The 21711-nt window shown below is 40.6% G+C and overlaps 1 protein-coding gene across 4 annotated transcripts in view; it reads left to right on the forward strand.

Annotated features, from left to right (window-relative positions):
* setd3 (SET domain containing 3, actin histidine methyltransferase) overlaps positions 1–21711 on the forward strand; it is a 71300-nt gene that overhangs the window by 1657 nt on the left and 47932 nt on the right. For 3 of the 4 annotated variants that reach the window (XM_039009807.1, XM_039009804.1, XM_039009806.1), the window contains exons 2-5: positions 12424–12556; positions 12765–12857; positions 18370–18518; positions 20952–21024. In XM_039009807.1, coding sequence (XP_038865735.1) covers positions 12454–12556; positions 12765–12857; positions 18370–18518; positions 20952–21024 — 418 coding nt within the window. In that variant the 5' untranslated portion in view covers positions 12424–12453. Of the gene's footprint in view, positions 1–669; positions 772–958; positions 1033–12423; positions 12557–12764; positions 12858–18369; positions 18519–20951; positions 21025–21711 lie in introns of those variants that run through there. The other variant, XM_039009805.1, reaches the window with a different exon arrangement.

The raw sequence follows: 21711 nt of genomic DNA on the forward strand, positions 1-21711 counted from the left end.
TGTTTAGCCTAATACTGTTTGACTGTGATCTGAGCTGTCTGAATTCCAAAACAGTAACAGTCATGTTTTAGCTGTATCACAGAAGTGATTCCTTCAGACATTTTCATATTTTTCACTTTTTTTATTTCTAATCCTAGTTTCTCAGTTCGTCACCCCCTGAATGCTTTTGGAAGGATTCTCTGTTTTTACTCTTCCAACCACTGTTGTCACTTTGACTTAAACTCAGATTTGAAAGATTCAACGTGTTAAATCTAGGTCAAGGTCTCAGATTCTGTCAAATTATGTGTGTGAACATGTTTCGGTGTTCTAAAATCTAACCACAATCAGAACCAGTCTAGTAGAGATGAGTCTGCACTAGAATCTGGGTTTACAGGAGAATTTAATATGGTGACTCCTTTCAGCCCAGGAAGCAGCTATTCAACTTGCCATTGACCAGCTTTTCAAGCTTAATGTCAAAATACGTTCGTTACATACCAAAGAATGGAGTTTTGCTGAGCAACTATCGTCATTAGTGCTGTTATAGCCTGTATGTACTTCCAAAAAAGTTACATGCAACTGAAAAAAGGCCTTGTCTGGAATGAATCTAAGTATTGTTTTTGACCAAGTACGCATGTGTCAAATACAACTCTCCTGCACCTCCAATAAATCACCCATTTACAGGTTGGCTGATCCAGCAGCAGGAAAGGTCATTGATTTTACAACCTACAACAGTGTATGGATGTCATATCAATCTGTTTCACCGGCGCTACACTGAATGCAGTAATATTTAATGTAAGTAGACAATGTAGGGTACGTTTTTAGTGACTGTATTTCTGTATTTACTGTATTTTAATTCCATTACTAGTACTACAGGAGGTGCAGAATCGGTGGATTTGACACATGCGCACTTGGTCAAAAACAATACTTAGATTCATTCCAGACAAGGCCTTTTTTCAGTTGCATGTAACTTTCTATTTAGACCTTTCTTGGAAGTACACATCCGGCCATAACAGCACTAATGGCGATGGTTGCTCAGCGAAACGCCTTTCTTTGGTAAGTACCTAACGTATTTTGACATTATTAAGCTGGGAAATGGCATGTTGAGTGGCTGCTTCCTGTGCTTTAAAGGAGAATGTTCATATTCAACATCTCCTTTTAAGCACAGATTCTGGTTCAGGATGAGTATGTTTTCTCACCTGGTGTGTGTGTGTGTGTGAACTCAGCTTTAGGAACAGGAAGATGGCAGGTCCGCTCGATGTCTCACACACCTTGTGAGAAGTTGTCCTCCCTGTCCGGCTGGCCCTGCACCCTGCTGCTTGGCTAGGCCATAGTGTCTGTCTCAAATGGCACCCTGCCCACTATAGGGTGCCAGAAGGGACGCAGCCATAAAGTGACAGTCAGCACTGCTCTCTTCCTGTAGCTGAAAGCCTCAACAAGTAGCCTTCCCACAGTCTCGCTCTTATTTTTCCTCCCTCCCCAATATTAGCTGGAATTAGCCTAAAGGGTGTGGCAGCATCAACCATACTTCAACTGGCACATGTAGGCTATACAGTGGTGCTGCTGCCTGTGAAAGGCAGGCACACTCAGTGCCCACTTATTTCCCTTCAGAGGGGATGTGTTGTTGGAAAATGGTCAGAGTTTCGACTTGACTGCCAAACATGGCTTTGGACTCATGAACTGCTGGTTGAGTCACTGATTTCTTTGGCTTTTACCAGTAGCTGCAAGAATAGCAGGTGACAAAGAAAGAGTGAGGGGGAGAGAGTGAGGGGAAGAGAGAGAAGAAAAAAAAGAAAAGCTGGACATGAGGGAGCGAGGCAGCTGCAGTGGATAAACAGGGACTCCTAAAATGGCTGGTGCAAATAGTCTAAGGTCCAGATATATAATACTAACTGCATGTTGACACTACACCGCCCTGGCGAGCTGTTTAAAGACATCATTATGCCGGTGTGAAACACATAGCAGCCTAACACTGTATTGTTACAGACAAAACCTACCTTGGTGATGTTTAATTTGACAGCAGATTAAGTTTCATTCTCCTGGTTGTTTCTTGCTGGAGAGGTAATATCTGCATCCCAAATGCCACCCTTTGTCCTTTACAGTGCACTACCAGAACCCAGGCGTTGTACTGTAGTTCCTCTCCCTGTATGACGCCATGTTTGTTTCTGCCGACTGCTTGAGGTTGTTGTGTTCATCTGGCAGAGCCACAGGTTACCATGGCAATGCCTCTGCCTGTATTCTTTTACATAAGATACTGTACCAGTCTCTCTCACTACTAGACTGAACAGTGAGTAGAGCATTCTGGGATGCTCCCACTCAGATATTGGTTAGGCCTATAGAATCTAGATTATTCTTATAACAGGCAGGTGGAAGTATTGCATAGGCTAGTCCACACTTCCATGAGGACAAGGTTATCAGCCAAGAACTACCGGTACCCAATTTTTAGCACAATGACCTCATCAGTGTATGACAATTCTTACTCAGAATGACATAACAGACTAGTGTGATTATTCATCGTTTTCTCAGGAAAGGCTTGTGTTGACCTGCAGAAAGACAACCAGTAGGCCTATAGGATATTAGGCTAATATTGTAATAGTCTGTTGTGGTGAAACACTGTCCTCTCAGTTGGTGTTAAAGCACAGTTGAAAAAACATTGGTTTGTAGTGTAATTAGGCTTAAGCTAACTTTGTATAAATTTGAGCTTTTTCACTTGGAGAAAGCTACTGTATATGATATGCCTACCTGTTGCACCCCCGAACTGCCAAGAGTAGAGGGAGGAAATGTGGGATTGATATTGAGGAAATATTAACACAAATATCCTGTCGCTTTTACACACATTTGATTTCCATGTGAAATGTGCCCACTATGCCTTGGAGCTGAAACATCAACTCCCTCTGTTAAAGGCATTGATTGGCCCAGTTTAGATTCTGCAGTTTCTCACGGCCTTCAGTGGCCACTACATGTAAACTTAACTTTTGTTTGTGCTCATCAAGGCTCGGATGTTTGCTGTTGCCTGAGTTTTATTCACAAGTGTACACTGTAGCAAAACGTTTTGCAATGGGGAAAGTAGGGCTGTGACGGTCTTGGAATTTGAGGTTACGGCAATTGGCCAGGCCAATGTACACGGTCAACCACATAACCGTTGGGTTGGGGGACTGGCACATATCAGACTCCAAAGAAACACGTGGCTTTTCTCTGCAACTTCACTACCAATACACTTCGTTATTATAGTAGCATTTTATTATTATCTCAAATGTTAGTGTAGTATACAAGTTAAGTAATGTCAGATTGGAGAGGAATTCTGGGAAAAAGTACAGATTCAGATTTTGACGCACTAAACCATTCACACCAAGTACGATGCCTTTTTTCCTCCACTTTCCGAACAGTTCGCATAACGTCACCAACACTGCTGCGGTCATTCTCTGTGGCAATATGTTGTTCAAAGTGGCTAGAGAGGACGCAGTAATGAGAGAAATCCTATACTACTGCGAAAATATAATGCTACTGAAAATATTAGGATATAGGCTATGCATCTTATAGGTGGAATCATGAAAGGAACTTGGCTACGTTTCATTCAGTTGTGCCCCATTTTAATAAGAGAGGAAACGCGAAACTGGCACCTGTCGTCATTCCTCGCACATATGCTGACTCTGCTAGTTTTATTTCTATCTGACTAAAGAGATGCAGTCCAGACAGGCTTATTTTAGGAAACTTTCTGAATGGACATAGAGAATTAGTGAACTCATTCACACACACACCCACCCACCTAAAAGGACCCATCGATCAAAGCCGCCTGCAGCACATCTCACTCAGACAGATAAGCAAATCACATTTGTCTTTCCCCCAAAACATATGAAAAACCTTGCCTTAGCCTTACCTTAAGTCCCTTCTGTAGGATATCAACAAGTCTACATTATAGGATAATGCTAAATCAATGTAGCCTGTCCTAAAGATTGATAAGGAACGTTTTAAGGGGATGTATAGAGACAGCTGTGATGGGCAGGAAGATGAAATTGACAACCATTAGAAAATAGTGAGTGAGCAGTCTTAGTCCATGGCCTAGTGAGCAGTCTTAGTCCATGGCCTAGTGAGCAGTCTTAGTCCATGGCCTAGTGAGCAGCCTTAGTCCATGGCCTAGTGAGCAGCCTTAGTCCATGGCCTAGTGAGCAGCCTTAGTCCATGGCCTAGTGAGCAGCCTTAGTCCATGGCCTAGTGAGCAGCCTTAGTCCATGGCCTAGTGAGCAGCCTTAGGCCATGGCCTAGTGAGCAGCCATCGATCAATTTTAGTGAAGCAATGGGTGAGTATTTTGACACCATTTATTTGAGTTAGTGCTTGATCTAAATATGTGCGACCACTCACTTATTGATAAGGGTAAACTCTGGCGGATCATTTTTGTCTTTTAGGGTTTCCTATAGCACATGTGGTCACCTAGATTCACATTAGCAGGCCTATAATATATAAGTTATATTAATGAATATATTAATTTCTAACTTACACATCTCTCTGTCTTCACTGTTCCCTCGCAAATCACGCATCTCCACCAACTTGTCTCTTCCCCTTCTTTCTAGCTCTTGAACGAGTCCCCCCCCATGTTGATGTTGACTGGTCCATGTTGACTCCAATGCTTCATACAGTTGTGTCAAGTTTGCTGGATATCCTTTGGGTGATGGAACATTCTTGATACGCACAGAAAAATGTTGAGCGTGACAAAACCAGCAGCTTTGCAGTTCTTCAGACACTCAAACCTGGCACCTATTACCATACCCTGTTCAAAGGCACTTAAATATTTTGTCTTGCCCATTCACCGTCTGAATGGCACACACACAATACATGCCTCAATTGTCTCAAGGCTTAGAAATCCTTCTTTAACTGTCTCCTTCCCTTCATCTACACTGATTTTAAAGTGGATTTAGCAGGTGACATCATTAAGGGATCATAGCTTTCCCCTGGTCAGTCTCAGTGTATAGACAATGAACAGCAATATAGTTTGAAACTTATTTCGGGCAATTATTTAAAACTATTAGACCTCGGCCTATTCAAGGAGAGAATAATTGAACCATCGTCTGGCTTGCTGAATGGCTATAAAATAACTACATTGGCGAGAGCAATGTGTAGCCTAGCTCTGGTGTGATCACTTTGGCTAAATTGATACCTTGCTGCACTGATTCATTGCAAACGCAAAGAACAGGCAGAGCGAGATGTGTTCATTAATTCACACAACGAACCCACAGTCCTGTCAGTGGCAGTGTGCCAGATAACAATTTCTATTGGTCAACAGCTTATTTTCGCATGCGAAAATATGCTAAAATCGAACCTGTTCTGAATAAATAATTGACGGATATTTCGCAATTGGTGTGAACTGCGTCATAAACGAGACACACTTGTATAAAATGTGTTTTCTTAATTATTCGGACTAAAATAACGGACTTGGGAGAACAAGGCACTCACAGCCACGATTAAAATCCATGATTCCAACATGGATTGTCTACTCAGGGAAACCAGGATGATTGAGTCGCTACTAGACATACAAAGTTGTAGCATGTGTGAAAATCAATTTTTTCTGGGTTTTCTGAGGACACATTCAATAATCCAGAGGGCGCGATCAGAGAATTCATGCAATCCGCCTTGAAACTTCCTATAGAGACTGTAAACAAGGTGGCTTTCCAACGAGTACACAGACTTGGAGCTCGGAGCGACAAGACCAAGGGTCCCCAATCGATCATCGCAAAATTTGAACACTACCAACAAAAGAAGCTGATCAAAAGCAGGGGAAGGGAGCATAAAGGGACCAAATTCGGTCTCAATGACCAATTTCCAAGATAGATAAGCGAACGTCGTAAGAGACTGTATCCGGTACAGAGGCAACAGCGGGAGAAGGGTAAGCGTGCCTTTCTCATTGTGGACAAACTCTTTATAGATGGACAGCTATTCCGAGACAGTTCCATAACACCATGGCTGTACTAAATTCTACCGGGACTTCAGGTTACGAAAAAAATCAGCTATGGGAACTGTAAAAATATCTGAACACTATGAAGTTGATATGAACACACACGTACTCAATTACATGCTCGTTTACACATACATACACACACACACACCTGATCTCGCTCTCTTCTCTCACCCTTTCTCTTTTCCTCTCTCACCTCTCTCTGTCGAACTGTTTTATAATTTCTTGATAATGTTTCTTGTTTGTCTATCTTTATGTCTACAAGTTTGTTTACAACAAGCATTGTACCGAATACATTTGTACTGTAGTGAAGCCGTCTCTAATGCAAGGTCTCTTTCATGATCATGTGAAACGTCCATTGCTATGGAAATTCTGGGATGTGTTTGTCAATTATGTTAAAGGTAATTATGATGCAACTATGACTGACACGATATGGATTACAATTATCATCATGAATATCAAGGCTATACGCACTACATGTTACACACAGACACTCAACCATGTAAATTGAGTTATTATTTATTTGGACAGCACATCTTATAGTCTTACTCTTATACAGACATCGTACATACTTACTAAATCACATCCAATATCATACATATCAACCTACTCAGATTTACTACACACATATCTTGCCTCAATTTTCTAACATCTGTGGCATTGGCTCACAGGAAAACAGGCAAGGGAATAAAACAAATATTTAGAATTCAAGAAATAGGTTCTAGCAATATCAGACATTTGAAAGCTCTAATTTTGACCGTCATAATACGTCTGATGGCAGTAACTTTACAAGCAATAATTATGGTCAATTTAGACTGAGAATAGTATCTAGTTATGGTAAGGGGTGAAATAAGTATAGCCAGTTATAATTGTAATGGTTTAGCAGATTATTAAAAAAAAGATCAGTCTTTACGTGGTTAAAAGGAAGGAATATAACATATACTGTTTACAGGAAACTCACTCTACACCCTTAGATGAAGTTACATGGAAAAAGGAATGGGGTGGTGAAGTAATTTTCTGTCATGGACAAAGGAACTCAAAAAGTGTGACATTAATTAACAAAAATGTCGATCTGAACGTGCAAATAAGGAGGAATGATTCGCAAGGAAGGTGGAACTTTTTGAATATGAAAGTGGATGAAAAAGAGATTTGGCTCAATCTGTATGGTCCAAATCGGGGTGATCCGTACTTCGAAAATATTTATACCAATTTATTGAACTTACAGGCAAAAAATGATAAATTCATTATGGTAGGAGACTATAACACAGTGTTAAGTACCTCAATGGACTGTAAAGGTAATCCCTCTACAAACTATAATCACCGTGACCTTAAGGAAATCACAAATATTATGGACACATTAGAAATAGTGCATTTTTGGAGACTTAAAAACCCAGACCTAGTGAGATGTACATGGAGGAGACTTAATCAAGCTAGTTGACTACTTTTTTGTCTCTTTCTCTCTTGCATCAGGTTTAAAAAGTTTTAATAGGGGACATAATGCGATCGGATCATCATCAAATTGCCCTTCACATTAGTCTTATAGAATTTCCACGTGGCCGGGGATATTGGAAATTGAATCCAAGTTTACTGGAGGACAACTTATTTTTAAATAAGAAAAAATCATTTATAACTGAATATTTCCAGTATAATATAGGTTCAGCAAATCCCCTTATTGTTTGGGATACCTTTAAATGTACCTTCATAGGTCATTCAATATTCATCAATAATAAAAAGCAGTTTCTGGCTAGAGACAAGACTAATAAGGGAAATACATGAACTAATAGTACAGGTAGATGGCAATAAAAACGATACTACAGAGATAAATAAGTTAGAGGAAAAACAAAAATAACTTGAACTTATTCAAGAATGATCTAATGTAATCTATTACAAAAATAAAGCAAAATGGATAGAATATGGAGAAAAATTCACAAATTCTTAATCTCCAATACAGGAACGCTAACAAAAAGATTTTGTAGAAACTCGTTACTGAAGAGTCATCTATGATTCTCTGAATGATATTTTAAAAGAGGAAGCTAAATGTTTTAGGCAGATGTTCTCTTTTCCGTCTCATCCTCTCCCACTGAATGACGATTACGTTAAGGAATGTTTTCCAAGTAATATATAAAATGGAAAATTAACAAATGTACAGAGATCAGTGCGAAGGCAAAATTACAGAGAAAGTACTTTTTGAGGCTATTAAATCCTTTCAGTCTGGAAAAACCCCAGGGCTTGATGGCATACCGGTAGAGGTATATCAAGCCTTTTTTGAAATACTAAAAGCTCAATTTTTAGATTGTTTTAACTACTATAGAAATAGTAGTCTGTCAGGTACTCGGCAGGAACGTCTGATTTCTCCATTATTAAAACAAGACCCAGATGGCAAATATAAAGATCCAGTCTATCTAAAAAACTGGAGGCCCCTTACACTTCAATGTTGTGATGCAAAAATACTAGCGAAATGCATAGCACTCGGAATTAAAAGGGTTTTTACCAGGTATCGTTCATCCTGATCAGACATTTTTTTTTTTACATGGACGATACATTGGAGATAATATACGACAACTACTAGAAATAATAGAACATCATGAAACATCTAAGAAGCTAGGCCTGGTATTTCTAGCGGATTTTATAAAGTAAGACAGGATTTTATTTAGAAATGCCTGGATTGTTTTTCAATTTTGGTGTTTTTCTTATAAAATGGGTAAAAATAATGTATAGCAACCCCAGGTGTAAAATAGTAAATAACGGCTACTTCTCAGAGTTTTGAATTGTCAAGAGGAGTTAAACAAGGGTGTCCGTTGTCACCATATCTATTCGTTATGGTCATCGAAATGCTACCTATTAAAATCAGATCCAATAACAACATTAGAGGATTAGAAATCCAAGGCTTAAAAACGAAGGTGTCCATGTATGCCGATGACTCAAGTTTTATATTAAGTCCGCAAGCTAGATCCCTGCAATGTCTCATTGAAGATCTAGATAGGTTTTAGTCCAGAGAGTACAGAAAAGTTAATTATGATAAGTGTACAATATTACGTATTGGATGTTTAAAAAATACAACTTTTACATTACCCTGCAGTTTACCTATAAAATGGGCTGCTTGTGAAGTAGACATACTTGGTATTCATGTCACAAAATAAATAAATATGCTCTCCACAATGAATTTCAGAAGAGAACTTGTAAAAATAGAAAAGATCCTGCAACCACGGAGAGGTAAATACCTGTATTTATGGAAAAATTGCCCTGATTAACTCCTTAGTCATATCTCAGTTTACTCACTTATGGCGCTGCCTACTCCTGATGATTCGTTTTTCAAATCATATGAGCAATTTTTTTTTTGCTTTATCTGGGACACTAAACCAGACAAAATAAATCGTGCCTATCTATATAATGAAGATGAATTGGGTGGGTTGAGATGATTAAATATAAAATCACTAAACCTCTAAAAGCTTCACTTATTCAAAAGTGTTATTTTAACCCTAAATGGTTCTCAAGTAGACTACTAAGAAAAGCTCATCCATTGTTTAAAAATGGCCTTTTTGCCTTTGTGCAGATTGCCATGTCTCAATTTTGATTAATTGAAAATTAAACAAGCAATGCGGTGCTGGCTACAATTTTTAAATTTCATCCCCCTGATAAGATAGAACAAATATTATGGCTGAACTCAAATGTGCTCGTTGATATAATACCTGTATTTATGGGAAAGATGTTTGAAAAGGGTATTGTAAATTGGAATGGTGTAGTTATGTCCTTCACGGAGTTATCAGAAATGTACGGGAAGATCTGCTCAATCCTTGAGTACAACCAATTGATTACAGCGTTACCCCAAAAATGGATGAGGCAGGTGGCAGCGGGAGGAGGTAGGGAACTGGTTTGTCTGCCCAATATAAAGGATCAAAAATTGCATAAATAGGAAAGTATACCAGTTTCATTTAAGGACCAGGATGTTGACAACTGTGCCATACAGATTGCAAAATAGTTGAGATTTTTGATGTACCGATTCCATTGTACAGGGTGTATGAGTTGATTATATAAAACAACGCAAGATTCAAGACTTTCAAGACGTGCTTTTCAGTTAAAATTATTATATCGAATTCTTGCCACCAACAAAATGTTGATTATTTGGTTCATAAAATCATCGAAGCTCTGCAGATTTTGTTGTGAGGATACAGAATCAATAGACTATTTATTTTGGTATTGCTCTCAGGTAGCCTGTTTCGGTTCTCAGGTTCAGGAATGGCTGAAAATGCATAGCATTGATCTAAAATTGACCCTAGAAATAGTACTGTTAGGAGATCTGGAGAGACTGGGGTGGCAGGTAGAGTAGTGGTTAGAGCATTGGACTAGTAACTGGAAGGTTGCTAGATCGAATCCCAGAGCAGACAAGGTAATAATCTGTCGTTCTGCCCTTGTTCAAGGCAGTTAACCCACTGTTCCCCGGTAGGCCGTCATTGTAAATAATAATTTGTTGTTAACTGAATTGCCTAGTTAAATATTATTATTATATATTTTTTTAAAGACTGGGTCAGTCAATTACTAATATACTAATACTCTTTGTAAAATTATTCATCTTCAACTTGCAATCTGTGGATTCTATTCGATTAGGTAGATTGAAATTGTACGTTACACATCACAGCATAGTTGAAAGATATATATGTTACGTAGAAATCCGAAGAGGGTGGCCAGCAGAGATAGGTGGGATGAGCTGAGGGAAGCTGAGGGTTGGGATGTGGAATTGTAGTGGAGTTGCTGTGTGAGAGAAAGAATGATGGTCAAAGATAAAAGTAAAAAATAAAACATAATTAAAAGTACGTTTGAATGACACGAAGGGGCAGTATTTTTACAGCTAATTCCGGTTTGCCTGAGGCTGAATAAACGCATACAAGAACACACACATACATGTAATAGTGCCAGACATGCACACAAACATATACAGTTGGTATTGCTGTTATGATTTTAGTTGTCCTTGATGATGTTTTTTGTTGTTTTTTTGCATTGTTGTTTTCTTTTTTCTCTTCTCTTTAGTTCATTTTGTTGGTGCATTGGTGGGTTCTTGGGGGTGGGGATTGGAACTAATTGTATTTTTTGTTCTTGGGGGAGACTTTGGGAGGGGTCTCGAATGGTTGAGGGACAGCTAATGGGGAACTGTGGGGGGGGATCTTGGGAGGGTTCGGGTTCATGTGTTTTGGCCAGGTGGGAGATCTGTCAACGTGCCATTGAGCAGGGCATTGACCCTGGATGCTTCTGTGTGTCGCTCTGAATGGGAGTCTGTTGGATGACTGGTGTGATGTAGTTGTTGAGCGGCTTCACTGCAAGTATATTGTATGTTTCGGATATTCAATTAAACTTTTTTTTTTAAAGATTAGGAGATGTAGACCGTTTAATAGACAAACCAAGTTAGTGGAACAATTGCTTATAATTAAGCAATAAGGCACGAGGGGGTGTGGTATGTGGCCAATATACCACGGCTAAGGGCTGTTCTTAGGCATGACGTATCGCGGATTGCCTGGACACAGCCCTTAGCAGTGGTATATTGGCCATATACCACAAACCCCCCGAGGTGCCTTATTGCTATTATAAACTGGTTACCAACATAATTAGAGCAGTAAAAATACATGTTTTGTCATATCCGTTACCACGGCTGTCAGCATTCAGGGCAGGAACCACACAGTTTATAATCATTAGGAAACACTCCTGCTATTAGGTGAAGCTTATCGACATGAAAATGAAGTTCATAAAAATGAATGTAGGTCTATTTAAACACCATTAAAATCACTTCAACCATATCAGCCCTATGGGAAAGCACATTTCTTATTGGACATGTTTAGGTAGTCTTTCCCTCCTGGTTTCAATTATTTTTTTCTTCTGTTTAGTGGCGACTAGTGAATACGACCATGGACTAAAAAATGTATTTGATTAAGCAATGTGATTTTGTAATCTCCCGTGGGCAGACACTGCTTGTAGACCGAGAGATAAATGGGATTTTGTAATCTCCCGTGGGCAGACACTGCTTGTAGACCGAGAGATAAATGGGATTTTGTAATCTCCCGTGGGCAGACACTGCTTGTAGACCGAGAGATAAATGGGATTTTGTAATCTCCCATGGGCAGACACTGCTTGTAGACCGAGAGATAAATGGGATTTGCGAGATCCGAAAATCCAGTTTATTTTTTGCATACATTTTTGTCACTGGTTATCTGGACGTGTCAGGATTGGGTGAAGGCGGTGCCTAAACTTTGCCTATAATGCGCCCACACGGTCCGGAAGGGGTGGCAGGTGGGGAAGGGTGGGCTTTGGCTAAGCGTTTCCTTTTGTGAGGGTGACGACTTTCAGTTTCTAACATGTATGAACACCGAAGTGAATCGCGCAGCTGACCAAATTACACAAGATTTTACTTCAGGGTTAACAGAGATGAGTGATTTTTGTAATGTTTCTTCTCTCCCAAGATTATGCTTTAGTTGAGTGAATGACTTTGTGCTGTCTGTCTCTCTCAACCCAGTCCCTATCCTGCTCTCTGTCCAGCTGCATCATGGGAAAGAAGAGTCGAGTGAAGACTCAGAAGTCGGGGACAGGCGCCATGGCTGTGGTCTCCCCCAGAGAGATGATAAACCTCATATCGGAGCTCCTACAGAGTACGTAGCCGGGCTGGCACCCTGCAACCTATACCCTATATAGTGTACTACTTTTGACAAGGGGCCCATAAGACTAAGAAGCATTTTCAATTGAGATTCTGTGTCCATGGAATGTTCTTAGGCTTGATCAGTGTCAGGGCCTGTTTCCCCAATGTGATTGCCTTATGTTACTTATGATGTGATGTTTCCCCCATGTATGTCCCGTTAGAATGCAGCAGTGCTGCACCTTCTCCAGGGAAAGAGTGGGAGGAGTACGTCCAGATACGAGGCTTGGTAGAGAAGATCAGGAAGAAACAGAAAGGTATGCTTGAACACACACGGGTTTCCTTTAGCCGGCAATCACCGGCTTTTGGCCCCAAAAAAATGAAAAGCGTGATTTCCCCTGAAGCTCCTCAGCTGCTGCTGGAGGTAAACATGGGCTTTTAGAAGCCCAATCCTTTGCACAACAATTCCAAACACAATCGAGTGTTAAAAACAGTTTTGGTGTATGATTTTAAAAATATATTTTTTTTTTCTTAACTAGTAATTGAAGCGCACCTCCCATTCATGTGTAGGCAACAGGCTGTCAGCGCTTCATTGTTTCAAACTTGATTTTTATTTAAATTTCATATTATGAGGCAAGTATTTTAAGACTTCATAGGCGGCGTGTGAGTTTAAAGTTTGGGGAGCCTACAATTTATCTTACCATTTCTACCGTTCTGCGGGCAAGTTATGATTTTCATATGTGCATTTTAGTTGAATAGTTTCAATTCAATAACATTTTTGTTTATCAAAATCATTGTCATGTGGTTAACCTGTCTAGCCCAGGCGTTCCGCTAGCGGAACTCCTCCCACATTCCACTGAAAAGGCAGAGAGCGAAATTCAAAAAATATTTTTTAGAAATATTTAACTTTCACACATTAACAAGTCCAATACAGCAAATGAAAGATACACATCTTGTGAATCCAGTCAACATGTCTGATTTTTAAAATGTTTTACAGCGAAAACAGCACGTATATTTATGTTAGCTCACCACCAAATACAAAGAAGGACAGACATTTTTCACAGCACAGGTAGCATGCACAAAGCCAACCTAACTAACCAAGAACCAACCAAACTAACCAAGAAACAACTTCATCAGATGACAGTCTTATAACATGTTACACAATAAATCTATGTTTTGTTCGAAAAATGTGCATATTTGAGGTATAAATCAGTTTTACATTGCAGCTACCATCACAGCTACCGTCAAAAATAGCACCGAAGCAGCCAGAGCAATTATAGAGACCAACGTGTATTACCTAATTACTCATCATAAAACATTTCTTAAAAATACACAGCGTACAGCAATTGAAAGACACAGATCTTGTGAATCCAGACAATATTTCAGATGTTCTAAGTGTTTTACAGCGAAAACACAATATAGCGTTATATTAGCTTAGCACAATAGCAAACATCACAATAGCTCACAATAGCTCACAATAGCATTGATTCAAGCCAAACTTATAAACCACCAAAAGATATAAATTTTTTCACTAACCTTCTCAGAATTCTTCAGATGACAGTCCTATAACATCATATTACACAATGAATATAGAGTTTGTTCGAAAATGTGCATATTTAGCGGCACAAATCGTGGTTATACAATGAGAAAAGTAGCAAAGCTGCCCAGAAAATGGCAGGAGAAATCTTTGAAGAGGCACCTAATCTAATCAGTAACTATTCCAAAACTTGACTAAAAAATACAGGTTGGACAGCAATTGAAAGACAAATTAGTTCTTAATGCAATCGCTGAATTACATTTTTAAAGTTAACGTTACTTCAAGCATACAGCGTGCGCTAAAGCGAGACCGCACCATAATTCATGGCGGAATTATTATCTGACATTTGTCAACATAAATACGAATTAACAGCATAAAGACTGCTTACTATTAGCTGAGCTTCCATCAGAATCTTGGGCAAGGTGTCCTTTCTCCAGAACAATCGTCTTTGGGTTGAAAGATGTCCTCTTGTCCGGTCGAAATAGCCGCTAATGTTAGCCGCCAACTGGAGTGGTGTCCAACTCGTGAAAGCGCATGGCAAAGAAATCCCAGAAAATCGCAATACACTGCTATAAACTGCTATAAGTCGGTTTAAATTAACTACCTTATGATTTCTTTAACACCTATAACGAATAAAAACATGACCGGAGATATAGAACTACTAAAACGAAAGCTTTTGCAGGACGCCATTGTGATGTCTTCATGCGTCGAGCGCACTGTTGAAAAGGAAGGTCCTTTCGTTCCACGGTCCTATATAAGGTCCCAGATTGCGCAATCGACTCCATTCAAATTATCACCGCTTACTGACATCTAGAGGAAGGCGTATGCAGTGCATGTAGCCCCACAGCGTACATAGGGACTTCGATTTCAGAAATCTCACTCCCTCACAGGAAATGTGCTGCAGAATGAGTTCTGTTTCACTCAGAGACATAATTCAAACGGTTTTAGAAACTAGAGAGTGTTTTCTATCCAATAGTAATAATAATATGCATATTGTACGAGCAAGAATTGAGTATGAGGCCGTTTAAATTGTGAACGATTTTCCCCCAAAGTGTAAATAGCGCCCCCTGTCCTCATCAGGTTTTAAGCATAAAAATCGAAATAAAAATTATACATCTAAAAGGTAAAAGTCAACTAATGCGAGATCACCAGCCTCTGCCATATTGATACATCGTGATCCATTGGCGGCTAAAGAAATGAGCGCATGGAACTTATAGGCTAATGCAGCAGTAGGCCTATAACTTCCATTGCCCTTTCACGCTGGGTGAAGGATGGGTGATTATCTTATCGAAATTGTTGGAAAGATTTTTAAAATAGCTTGCTGGGAGGAACTGCAGTTTTAATATATTATTATTCTCAATGGATAACAAAGGCTATCCTAGATTTCCGCACAGCAGACCAGGTACCTCTATGCATCCTGAGGCGCGCGCTCCCTCAACGTTATCAGGACAGAGAAACAAGATACTTGCTCATTGCTCACATGGAGCACTCCAAACAAAAGACAATGGAAAAAATTGACAAATATCGTAAATGATGGTTATGAAATAAACCAAAGCTTGTTTCTTACAAGTGTAGCAGGCTGTGAACTCTGCAAACGTTTCCACTCCGAGAATGAGAACGGTAAATGACTGTAATGCATGATTTAACAGATATTAAAATAACCAAAGGACGGGGATTAATGGTACATTTACTACTGGTGACACGTGATGGAGAGTTGATGATAAAGAAATAATAATGGGCAAACAATTCACATGAAACAATGGATGCGCAAGAATTTGTGGGAGACAGCTGAGCCGTTCTAGACTCCCCTATATCTTCGCCACACCCCTCCCCTTCTTCTTGTCTCAACATTTTAAATTATACTCAAACATTATCTTCACACATGTTAAATGCTTTTCACTGACATCCGTAACACAATAGTCAGCTAGGCCTATTGCCACACGCGCTGCCCAAATTGCGGGCTTCCCAAATAGGCATGGGCCTACGAGCTTGTGATTTGAAACAATCCGCAGCAACTTTTTTTAAAGACTAATGATCCTCGATTTCTCTTTGGCTAAGTCATGCTTTCTGGTGAAGTATTTTGAAGTGTATTTCTTTATAGACAGGAGTGATTATTCCATTTTTACATTTCTTTCCATTTACTTCCCTATTGGACCCACCGCTATGCCATTTCTCTCCTGTTCTATTGGTTTTCATATCAACTTTTATTGAATTGTCCAAAAGCCAAAGGCAGAATCCTAGTCATAGCAACCCATCCTAGTTTTTGCCTCTTTAGATTCCCCCTCTTTCTAAGATTTTCATCACTTTCACATATGGAACCGCTATCAGGTGCGCTGTTTAGAATGGCGCGTTTTCCCAGGTGCGCTGTTTAGAATGGCGCGTTTTCCCAGGTGCGCTGTTTAGAATGGCGCGTTTTTCCAGGTGCGCTGTTTAGAATGGCGCGTTTTCCCAGGTGCGCTGTTTAGAATGGCGTGTTTTCCCAGGTGCGCTGTTTAGAATGGCGCGTTTTCCCAGGTGCGCTGTTTAGAATGGCGCGTTTTCCCAGGTGCGCTGTTTAGAATGGCGCGTTTTCCCAGGTGCGCTGTTTAGAATGGCGCGTTTTCCCAGGTGCGCTGTTTAGAATGGCGCGTTTTCCCAGGTGCGCTGTTTAGAATGGCGCGTTTTCCCAGGTGCGCTGTTTAGAATGGCGCGTTTTCCCAGGTGCGCTGTTTAGAATGGCGCGTTTTCCCAGGTGCGCTGTTTAGAATGGCGCGTTTTCCCAGGTGCGCTGTTTAGAATGGCGCGTTTTCCCAGGTGCGCTGTTTAGAATGGCGCGTTTTCCCAGGTGCGCTGTTTAGAATGGCGCGTTTTCCCAGGTGCGCTGTTTAGAATGGCGCGTTTTCCTGCGAATTGCATTTTAACAAATGTTAGAAAATGACGTTTCATTGGCTGCTTTCATTAGATGAGTTGCATGTCCTGTTAACTTCTTGCGGATCAGTGGGACGCTAGCGTCCCATTTCGACAACATCCGGTGAAATTGCAGAGCGCCAAATTTAAATTAAATTACTATAAATATTAAACTTTCATGAAATCACAAGTGCAATACATCAAAATAAAGCTTAACTTGTTGTTAATCCAGCCGCCGTGTCAGATTTCAAAAAGACTTTACGGCGAAAGCAAACCATGCGATTATCTGAGGACAGCGCCCAGCACACAAATGCATAACAACTCATTTTCGACCAGGGAGTTAAACGAATAGCGATATAGTATATACCTTACCTTTGAAGATATTCTTCTGTTGGCACTCCAAAAGGTCCAAGTTACATTACAAATGGTCCTTTTGTTCGATAAAGTCCTTCTTTATATCCATAAAAACTCAGTTTAGCTGGCGTGCTTCAGTCATAATCCACTCGGTTTCCCTCCTTCAAAATGCATACAAAATGAATCCCAAACGTTACCAATAAACTTATCCAAACAAGTCAATCAACGTTTATAATCAAACCGTAGGTACCCTAATACGCAAATAAACGCAAAAATTTAAGACGGAGAATCGTTATTGTCTTTACCGGAGAAAAATACCAAAGAACGCGCTCTCATTCACGCGCTTGGAAACACTACAGCCAAAATGGGAGCCACCTAGAAAAACTACAATTTCTGGCAAATTTTTCCAAAAACCAGCCTGAAACTCTTTCTAAAGACTGTTGACATCTAGTGGAAGCCCTAGGAACTGCAATCGGGCACGATTTCGCCCTATTATAAAAGTGCCAGCCATTGAAATCAGTGGTAGGATGACATTTTTGGGTGGTGGTTTGTCCCTGACATTTCAGTTCTGTTATACTCACAGACATTATTTAAACAGTTTTAGAAACGTAAGAGTTTTCTATTCAAATCTACCAATTATATGCATATCCTAGCTTCTGGGCCTGAGTAGCGGGCAGTTTACTTTGGGCGCACTTTTCATCCGGACGTCAAAATACCGCCCCCTTTCCCAAAGAAGTTAAGGTGCATTACCATAATGTAAATTGGATTTCTGTCATTCTAAGCTCTGTGGATGGATGCCGTAATGTGTTATGCACCCAATGTATATGAGTCTGGTAAATTTCTCAAATGACCGGTAAATTAAAATCTTCCCTGTCACGTTGTCCGGCGCCACATTTTCCTAATGGAAACCCTGACGCACACACAATGTAATAAATCTACGATTACTACACACACACACACAGCTGGATTTGAGCCATGGCCTATATAGATTAAATAGGAAGAACTCTGAGTTTGATCATAACTGTGTGTGTGTTTCTCCGTCTCTTTCCCAGGTATCTCAGTGATATTCGAGGGCAGCAGAGAGGAGTTCTTCCCGAAGCTGATGGCGTGGGCTCAGGAGAGTGGAGCGTCCTGCGAGGGTTTTGAGATCGCCAACTTTGCTGGCGAGGGCTTCGGCCTCAGGGCAACCAAGGACATCAAGGTGGGTCGCTACAACCGGACCGGCCGGTGTCCATGGCAACAGTTGTCAGGGTGACATCACTTGAGTCGTATTCAGTAGTGCACATCGTAGCAAAACGTTTTGCAATGGAAACAAGAGTTTCTTATTGTACAAGTTCAACTGATTGCTCCAAGGTATTTTTAAGGACGAGAAAGGCCTTAGTCTATGGAGGAAGCCTCAGGTCATCTAGATTGATCAGCTCCTTGATTATATTTCAACAGAGGAAACAAGGCTTAACTCTCTCTTATTGGTGTTCTTCTCATAATGACCCACCAATCAGCCCTCATTATTGATGTTCTAAAATGGCTGCCGTTTAGGTCTGATCGATCGAACAGGCCGAGCTGTTTGTATGAAGCCCAGGGCTCTGTTGCTGTCACGATAACGGAATTATGACTTTGATACCGATACCATGTTTAGTATCAAGATACTCCATACCAAAATGATACCATAACAACAAAGAAAGACTTATTAGCCAAAGTCACAGAAAGGCTCTTGATCCAGACAGATAAACTCAACTACTGCTCTGTTAAATCTTTGAGCATCCTTTGAGTTCAATATCATTACATTTGAACATTTTGATGTAAAAAATTTGAGACAGCCATCTATGCATTAAATAATCAGTTATGCAATCACTTTGACTTTATTTTAACCGGTAGCCTAGTGGTTAGAGCATTGGTCCAGTAACCGAAAGGTTGCTGGATCTAATCCCAGAGCTGACAAGGTAAAAATCTGTCGTTCTGCCCCTGAGCAAGGCAGTTAACCCACTGTTCGCCGAAGACGTAGATTAAGGCAGCTCCCCGCACCTCTCGGATTCAGAGGGGTTGGGTTAAATGCGGAAGACACATTTCAGTTGAATCCATTCAGTTGTACAATTGACTAGGTATCCCCCTTTCCCTTAACCAACCTAGCTACAAAACAACAAAGGTTTATCATTTATTTTAAAGGTATATCTCTATTGATAAACTGCGTAAATCACAGTACAGGCGAATGCATATTATTCAATAGGAGTGTGTGCAATGCATGCATTTGAGTTATTGGCCATCAGCATACAACTACTGTCTTTCCTCTGAAGCTAAGCAGGGTTGGTCCTGTTCGGTCCCTGGATGGGAGAACAGATGCTGCTGGAAGTGGTGTTATAGCGCCAGTAGGAGGCACTATTTCCTCTGGTCCCCCAAAAATGATATCCCAATGCCTCAGGGTAGTGATTGGGGACACTGCCCTGTGTAAGGTGCTGTCTTTCGGATGGGACGTTAAACGCCTGGCTCTCAGTGCTAAAGATCCCATGGCACTTATTGTAAGAGTAGGGATGTTAACCCCGGTGTCCTGGCTAAATTCCTAATTTGGCCCTCATACCGTCGTGGCCACCTAATCATCCCCAGCTTCCAATTGGCTCATTCATTTCCCCCATCCTCTCCCCTGTAACTATTCCCCGGGTCGTTGCTGTAAATGAGAATGTGTTCTCAGTCAACGTACCTGGTAAAATAAGGGTTAAAACAAAATATAATATGCTAATTTCACGGGGCTACAGATGACAATCCTTTCCATTTAGGACTTTTATTATTTTATTAGCAACTGCTAAGAGAACATTATTTTATTGTACTCATCCACAACATTTGCATAGAAGAAGTATTGACTTCATGAGGCAGAATGTGGGAACCAGACAGGAGGCGAGGGAGATGAAGTTAATGAGTTTTTTTGTGGCGAGGGTGACGAAGTGAATTTATAACGTTTTTGGTGACAATCAGCTTTTGAAATCCACATATTTTGCCTTATGGTACTAGGATAGTGAATTGACCTTGCTTCAGCTGTAAGGGAGTTAGCCTACAATTAAAGCTGGAAGATACCAGTATCATCTTGCATTGTAAAAGTGTTCTAGCTTGTATCGACATTGTTTTGCGAACAGTAATGAACATTTTCAACATTCTATATGCCGTGTTGCATTATTTAAGTGTGTTAATTTCTGTGCAGCATGAGTGGGGAGGTTACGGCCCAGACGACTTTAGCAAGGAATGAGTGGAGCAGGCACTTTGCTCTTCGTGCTATAAAACAGCTGCGCTGATAGACAGACTTGGTCCTCTCAATCAAGTGAGATACATTTGAAAGAAGTACTGAACGTAGCAAAAATTCTAGCACCTAACTTTCTTTTGGGGGTATCGAAAAAGTACTGAAGTTTCAGTATGCCGTGCAACACTACAGGGCTCTGCCCTTTCTCTTCCCTTTTCTCTCTGTGAGTTGGTGGGAGTTTACTCAATGACGTAGCTAACACTCTTGAATGATTTTTTACTAAGTGTACAATGAATAATATTATTCAAATAAGCCTGGGGTGGACTAAAATCACGGGCCAAACTTTAGATTCATCCATGTAATTCAAGCATGGAAATCCACTGTCCATTCTGATAACATTTGTTTCCTCAGGCAGAGGAGCTGTTTCTGTGGATCCCCAGGAAGATGCTGATGACTGTGGAATCGGCCAAGAACTCTGTCCTGGGTGAGTGACAACGTAAGCCCCGTAGAGGGCTGAGTGGTATACCGGATTTTATTATATAGCGGTATTGATACACAGACCGGTATTGGGGTTTTACTTTCACTTCTATAACAGTATTTCAATGTTTGGTATGTTTAAAGTGATACGTGTGTGTTATATACATTTTCTAGTTTACTCAGTTTGCTACTTGAGTCGTCTTTCTCCCTCCTCCTGCTACATGCTGTTTCCCACACCAAGCCATGCCCCCTGTCACTCAAGGAGAGCGCAGTTGCTCGACCACAGAGTCACAAGCAATGTTCCCTCTAAGCTGAGCGCGGGCATGCAGTAGCCTTGAGACTGCAGTGCAGCTCCCCCAGGACTGCACAGTATAAATATCAGCTGACAGAGAGAAGCACGAGATTGAACTTCAGTCAACTTTCTAGAGCAGTGGAAGATCTCCAAGGCATTCCTAGTCGATCGCCAAACATTTCTGAAAAATCCCAACGATAAAGCCTATTTTTTTTTTATTAATCTCGGGCTGTTGGCGGTAGGTGCACCCGATTTCAGCGGCGCTGGGTAGGCGGACTGTTGCCATTTTGAACCATTTCACGTGTCTGAAGGTACAAACTATGCCTTCCCGGCAGGCCCGGAGAGCAAATCCAGTGCACTATAGGCCTACCGCTGGCCAATCGGATGGCTCAGATGACAGTA

This window comes from Salvelinus namaycush, chromosome 15 (genome assembly GCF_016432855.1).
Source record: "Salvelinus namaycush isolate Seneca chromosome 15, SaNama_1.0, whole genome shotgun sequence".
Lineage (NCBI taxonomy): Eukaryota > Metazoa > Chordata > Actinopteri > Salmoniformes > Salmonidae > Salvelinus > Salvelinus namaycush.